This window comes from Saccostrea echinata, unplaced genomic scaffold (assembly GCF_033153115.1).
Source record: "Saccostrea echinata isolate AGI-Se365-2 ecotype Australia unplaced genomic scaffold, CSIRO_AGI_Sech_v1 ptg000030l, whole genome shotgun sequence".
NCBI lineage: Eukaryota > Metazoa > Mollusca > Bivalvia > Ostreida > Ostreidae > Saccostrea > Saccostrea echinata.
Window position 1 is genome coordinate 22,510,001 of NW_026889779.1, and position 6,755 is coordinate 22,516,755.

The 6,755-nt window shown below is 30.8% G+C and overlaps 1 protein-coding gene across 1 annotated transcript in view; it reads right to left on the reverse strand.

Annotated features, from left to right (window-relative positions):
• Positions 1-6,488, reverse strand: part of LOC133197541 (bacterial dynamin-like protein) — a 121,711-nt gene extending 115,223 nt beyond the window's left edge. Inside the window, exons 1-4 of the mRNA XM_061333625.1 lie at positions 6,316-6,488; positions 5,443-5,729; positions 4,968-5,108; positions 4,357-4,590 (exon numbers count right to left, since the gene is read on the reverse strand). Coding sequence (XP_061189609.1) covers positions 4,357-4,590; positions 4,968-5,108; positions 5,443-5,729; positions 6,316-6,415 — 762 coding nt within the window. The 5' untranslated portion in view covers positions 6,416-6,488. The remainder of the gene's footprint in view (positions 1-4,356; positions 4,591-4,967; positions 5,109-5,442; positions 5,730-6,315) is intronic.
• Between the last annotated feature and the right edge of the window lie 267 nt (positions 6,489-6,755).

The window sequence follows — 6,755 nt, forward strand, 5'->3', positions numbered from 1 at the left end:
TTACCATACCACAAGTTTGGAGGTATCTATGAAAACATGAAGTATCTGTGATCTATCCATTCTAAATCAGTCATAAACTCTTTAAAGGTGAGTAGTTTCAAGAATTTTGGCAATATTGTCTGAAACAAAAAGAAGAAGGTTTGGAATTAATCTGATTATGAACTGTATCAATATCTAACAGAGTATATATCTTACGCACGATTGCAAATACCAGAATTTTTTTTTTTTCAATTCCTTACTCCAATTAATTTTGTAGCATAACTGAAATGTTACTTTGATCATTTGTCATTAACTTCCCTGTTTTGATTAGAAATAAAATAATATGAAAATTATGTTTTATAAATATTTCCGCTTTTAGCACTTAAAAAATGTGTAACCAAAATTAAAAATGAGAACCTTTCCCACGAAACAATTTTTCAATATCACATTTGAGTTTAAAATAAAACCTTAAAGCGTGATTTGAAGAAATTCTATTCTCTGATAGATTACCATAGACAAAATCTAAATAACTTTAATCTTCAACCAAAAGAAGAAGAAGAAAAAAAAAAAAAAAAAAAACAAAAACAAATAACGATATACCGTCCTTTCTTATATTTCCATTTTCATACGTTCAAATATTCTTTCAATGAAATACTAAGTCAGTTTAAGTTGTCCTAAAATTTCTTATCAAAAACCAATCTAATATTGCATTAAATAGACCATGAAAATATTATCATAAATAAATTTCGAAAGTGACAGTGTTTCTTTTAAAAATTATGAAAATATATTTCTGATTTTTTAAATAAATAGAACAATTATAAATGAAGTAATCAGTTTTGCAATCAACTTTTTATCAATATTTTACCGTTTGTTTCTTTCATCTGCTGTTTTAGATCCTTCAGGGCTTCTTTGAAAATTTGGTAATTTCCATGCTTAATTTTGTACTCATTTCGCTTTTCGTACACTTGCGTAACTGTTTTCTTCAAACTTCTGATGTCATCTCCAATTGACCCATCGAGCATCCACTCAATCACATTCCTGTAGTGATTCCCATATATATTCTCCAAATCATTTCTTACGGTCTCCCTATCATAAATCCTGACACATTTTTCGTACATTTTGTCGATTACTGTTGACTTCTTTTCATCTTGAAAGTCCGCAGAAAAAAGCGATGATAGTACAACTCCAGCAATTGTGGATAGCGTCCCGGCAATGTCGAGAACTGGGAACCAACCGGGACTTGTTGTAATGTCTTTGTTTGGTGGAGAATATTGGGAACCCATTAATTCTTTTTCAAGTTCCTCAATTTTACCCTTCAATGTACTAAAAGAGTTTTTGATTTGTCGCTCAAGATCTTGAAAGACACTTAACACTTCTGGACTTTGACGCCAATTCTCGAGAAAGCTTATGTATCTTTCCTTCACTTTTCTCTCTAATGCAAAAACATTTACTTCTTTTATGTCTTTTTTTCCAGGTGGGATTAATATTTTGTTTTTTCCCTTAACTGAGCAAACATAATCCATTAGATCATCGCTAAGAGCGCAAATTGAAGAATCTAACTGGGATCGGAGATCCCTATTGATCTGAAAAGATAATTGAATCTTTGCTAGATAAGTGTTTCTGATCACATGAACTCCTTACAAACCCTTATCCTATTGTATTATCTAAATTTGGGAGGGTTCCCTTTAATTGAGCAAAGATATAGTCAATGATGACATCTCCGTTTCTCTACATTATTTAGTCCAGGGAATGGAATAAAATTCCTAAGATAACAACATGACCATTCAATAAATATAGCAGTGCAGTGACATCATTTCAAAACCCATACTATCAAAAGTCAGGATTTTTTTTGAAGATGTGATCAGAGTTTATATTGATATTGTTCGACCAATGAGCGAATTGAAAAGTTATTGAAAAGCTATAACTAATGAAGATTTCCCATTCCAGATTTTTCTTTGCTCTATATTCTAGGAAATGGAACCTACACGTAAAGAATTATTCTTAAATAAGTTGATATACATTTAACGTGACCTGTGATATAGACGTGCATCTTAAATAACAAATAATTGCTTGCTGATCATTTTTAGATATATCAATTTCTCAAAAACTCTCTAATTTAGACACAAACTGTGTGTATGAGATAAGATTCGAGATCACACAAAAAAATTGTTGGGAGTGGACCTAGCTAGCAAAGAAGAAATATTTTTATTAGGAATATTTACGTTCTGAAAGCAGGGATCCTTTGATGTTGACAAAGTCATATTTGAATCTATTCATATACATGTAGTTTATAACTCATATGGAACTTTTTTTTTAACCTTCTACAAGAAAAAATTATCAACTCGCTGGTATTAGATGCTAACATTTAATAATGTACTTTTTGTACATTAACGGATGATAGTTAAATAATCACCTGTTCTTTTTTCTGCACAAGTTCTTCCATTGTTTGATTATTTTTTTCTGCTAACTTTTGATGATCGACTTCGGACAGTTTAGAGGATAGGATTCTTCCACATGTTACTCTCTCCAAAACTCGTAGAATGTTATCCAAAAACCTGGTTTAAGCAAAATAAAATCCACAAAGCTTTCATAGGTAGTCTGCAAAACAAGCTAATCTATACTAAATGAAGCAAACATTGACAGACCCTTAAGCATAACAAATTGCCACTTCGATAAATAGCATATTCTCAAAGCATAATAAAAAAAAAACAAAAAAAAAGAATTCATGATTTTTTTGAAGTATCGGTAAAATTAGAAAATAAAAACCTTAAATGCTTCTGCTTTCGACTGACATGATTTCTGTCTATTATTTCCTTCAACTTTTCTTCAAATCTTAAATATTCTGTTTTAAATTGGCCATTCGCACCTTTCATCTGAAAAAAAGCGTTGTTCATGGTTTAGCAAGTATGTTATTTCCAAAGTCCACATAGTAAAAAGAAAGAACAGGGAGAAATTAAAATAAGTTTTTACGAATGATGTCCACTCAAGGTGAAATGTTGCAATGAAGAACCATAGCAACATGCTGATACTGATGATGTTTTAAAATCTTATCGCTGATTATAAGTTAATCAAGCCATTATACAATATGAATGTTTGCATCATATTTGGATATTTTACTAGAAAAAACGGTAATGGTTACCTAAAAAACTTTATGATAAACGTGATGACTTCAAAGTTTCTATCATCAACTTCCCTTACTTAAGTAGCAATATATCCTTATCACCTGCATATGGGGCTTATATCTCCTAATTGATTAGATATGCGAGACATGCTCTACGTACGAACAATTTCTAAAATGAGGCAAGCTTTGACAAACAAGTTGATGAAACAAGAATATCAACAGATTCGTTTAAATGTCATCATTTCACAAGTTCTATCGTTGATACAATGACCTTGTCAGCAAATACAATCTACCATTAAGTCGAACGCTCACTGACGTTTTCATACTAATTGTTAGGCCATTTTTTACACACTGAATCGTCTACGAGTTTTCCGTTTACCCGATCACGACAAGGAGAACATGGCTGGTGTAACCGGTCGACAAGGGATGCTTATTCCTCCATGGCACCTGATCCCACCTTTAATGTTTTTAGAAGTCTGTGTTTACTCTGCTCCTGATTTGTATTTTTCTATGGTTTTTTTAGATTGATTACTGTTCGTTGTATTCATATTGATCCAATACTAGCCCTTGCGTACATTATTTCACATTATAGAGATTTCTAGATTTCATTCTTTAATCAAATGATCCTGAAACGTGTAAAGTATTTTTCTCAACAATCAAAATGTATACATCAGCATTTATATATAAATGATTTTTTTAAATCAATTCATTTAGGACATTTGATAAAAACAATTCTAGTGTATGTTACAAATACGGAATCCAATTTCACACCTTCATCAACTTTGCATGCTACCCCATGGTTTAAAAGGGAATTTTTATCACACCAAATGCTGTCTTTATGAACATATAAGCGCATAACGTTTCCAGTTATTCTGAGGTTATAAAATAATTCACTTCTGTAGAAGAGGACAATATTCTTCGCATCTTTTGAATTAGGTTTAAAAAAGAATTTTTTGTCATATTAAGATATGGCCAAATATACGCTTTCAAGATCGGGCTGTGATTGAATTAATCATGTCCAATCGCTATAGACCAAGAGGGCAACAATGAATTGTACTGATCCAACTTGTATAATAGGATATTTGAAAAAAAGTTAAGTACAATGACTCCTTCATTTAAATCAAACGATTTCTAGAAAGTAAGATCTTTTATAGCATTTAAAATAACTAAAATATGTCATTAATACATGTACATGCACAATCGCACTACTTGGTTTTAATAGCATTAACAGTGATATGAACTACAATTATACAAACTTTCTTCAGTGAGATTTGAAAAATTTGGTCATCTTTCACGGATCCCCAGTGCTTCCTGATTGATGTCTTGACTTTTTCCCATGTAAGAGTTACATCCTCTTCATCGCTGTCCTCCTCACAGGAAGAGTAGATGACGTCCCATTTATTTGTTACAAAAATGACGTCACATGGGTCAAAGCATGGCATTTTATTGGCTGAATGATAGCATAGAATTTCCCGCAATATGATAGGAAGCTGTCCAAAAGAATATTAATGTAATAGTATACTGAACGTCATAATGTCGAAAATTTGCGTTTATAATATGAATTGTCATGTAGACAATGATGGGTTCTTCAGCATAATTTAATTTGGTCAAGATTTTACTCATGTTTTAACCTAAAGCAAGTAACATCAATTGGCATTTCCTTGGGGGGGGGGGGGGGGTAGGGTCATCTCTCTCAATACGTAAAATAGTTATATATGTAGAATCATTCATTTCTGAGTGTTATGAAAAGTAAATCATTCAAATAAGTTAAGTGTTTTAAAAAAGAGAAAAATTGACACTGACTAACCTAAAATACATTGCTAAAAACACAAAGACCAAGAATGCCATAAAAGAGATCAACTCGTACCCTATCATCCTGTAATCCACCGGCATTGGATGCATTTACAACAAAGACGAAGGCCACTGCGTTTTGTAAGTACTTCATCATTAACTCGGCCAGATGTTTAGTTCCTCCAACTCCGGGAGTATCTACTAAAATTGTTTTCCCCTGAAGAAAAAAATGCTTAGAGCCTAGAGCCTTGAATTACACAAATTTAACTCCTGAAAATGTAAAGATGTTGCCATATTCTTATTGGTATTTCTGATTCTGATTCAGAGTTTTTTTTTTTTTTTTTTTTTTTTTTTTTTTTTTTTTTTTTTTTGTAAGCAATAAGGCTTTCCTAGCATTTTCCAGTTAAATTGAAGGAAGCTTTTTTCGATATTTCTTGCTTTGCCTGTTAACTTTTTTTTTTTGCTTTGCAGTTAACAATTTTTTTCTTAAACATTTTGCATTGCAGTAACATTCGGAAAATTTTTCAAATACTTTAAAAATTATTTAACACCTTTAATAGAGAAACTGGATACAAGATATCCACAAAGGAGCAGTCTTTCGGCATGCTTCCCACATCTGTAAAATTTTGAACTTCCTTTCGAAATTCAGAAAACTGTTCTCTTGTGTAATCCAGTTTGGAGTGGATGCATTCGTATTTTTCGTTGTAGACTTTAAATCCAATATTTTCTGAATTCCAGATTCTACAAATAGTTGAAGTATTTTCTGTTGTTCTAGACTTCAGTATATTTTCTCCATTGAGTGTGTTTATCAGAGTTGATTTTCCAGAGCTTGTCTCTCCTACAACAAATGAAACATCAACATATAATGTGTAATAAATTGATTCTTTTAAAGAAAAAAAATCGTAAAATCAACCACATTGAAACTGATATGAAAACTTTATTCATTATCAATTTAATTCTACTTTATATTTTTAAAAAATAAAGTCGATGGTTGCAAAACAGATTGGTAAAGTAAACAAGAGGTAGGAAGGACCAATGTGTTGTAAAACAAAAACCGAACTTTTTCAGATGTTGAAGATAACGAACAGTGCCCACAGTTTTCAAATTCATTTTCAAAAATGCTTATGTGTTAAACATATATAACTATTGATTTTTATTTATATATAATCTAATGAATTTAATTTTAATTTTACTAATTCAATTAATTAAATTAATAATGAGAAATCTGGATGACAGATACTTTCATACTGCCATTTTTTTTATTTTTTATTTTTTTTTTTTTTTTTTTTGTCTTATTAGATTTAAAGGTATATCCAGTGTGTATTATTTTTCTCTCATTGTTTCTTGAAAAGTTAAATATTTATCTTACCTATTTTTTACTTGTAAGATCTTAAATGATACACGATATTCTATACAATACGAACCTGCTACAACAATTCCATTGTCTTCTCTGTCCAGATCACAAATTCTTTCCTCAAGCATATTGAGATAATTAGGGAAAATACACTTTAATTCTGATTTCATGTCTTCGTCAAATTCTTCTCTTTGGAGTAGATTTATTAATGTTCCAAAAGTTTCACGTAGTTTGGGAATATCGATATCTCTGAATAAAATATATCACAAAAAATAGTTTTGTAGTACTAAAATTTCTTTGGTAGGTATTCTTAAAATGTGATTTTTTTATAAAATGAGCTAATTTTACTCATATAATCCTTTGGAATGGAACTACATGAGTTTAATTCAGGAAACAACTTACAAACATTGTGTATAGCTTCTGACTGGTGCTTGAGCGTGGGAGAAATAACCAGACTTTCGTTTGTTAGGGTGTATCTGTGTTCTATGAAGGAATAAAATAAATATTTTG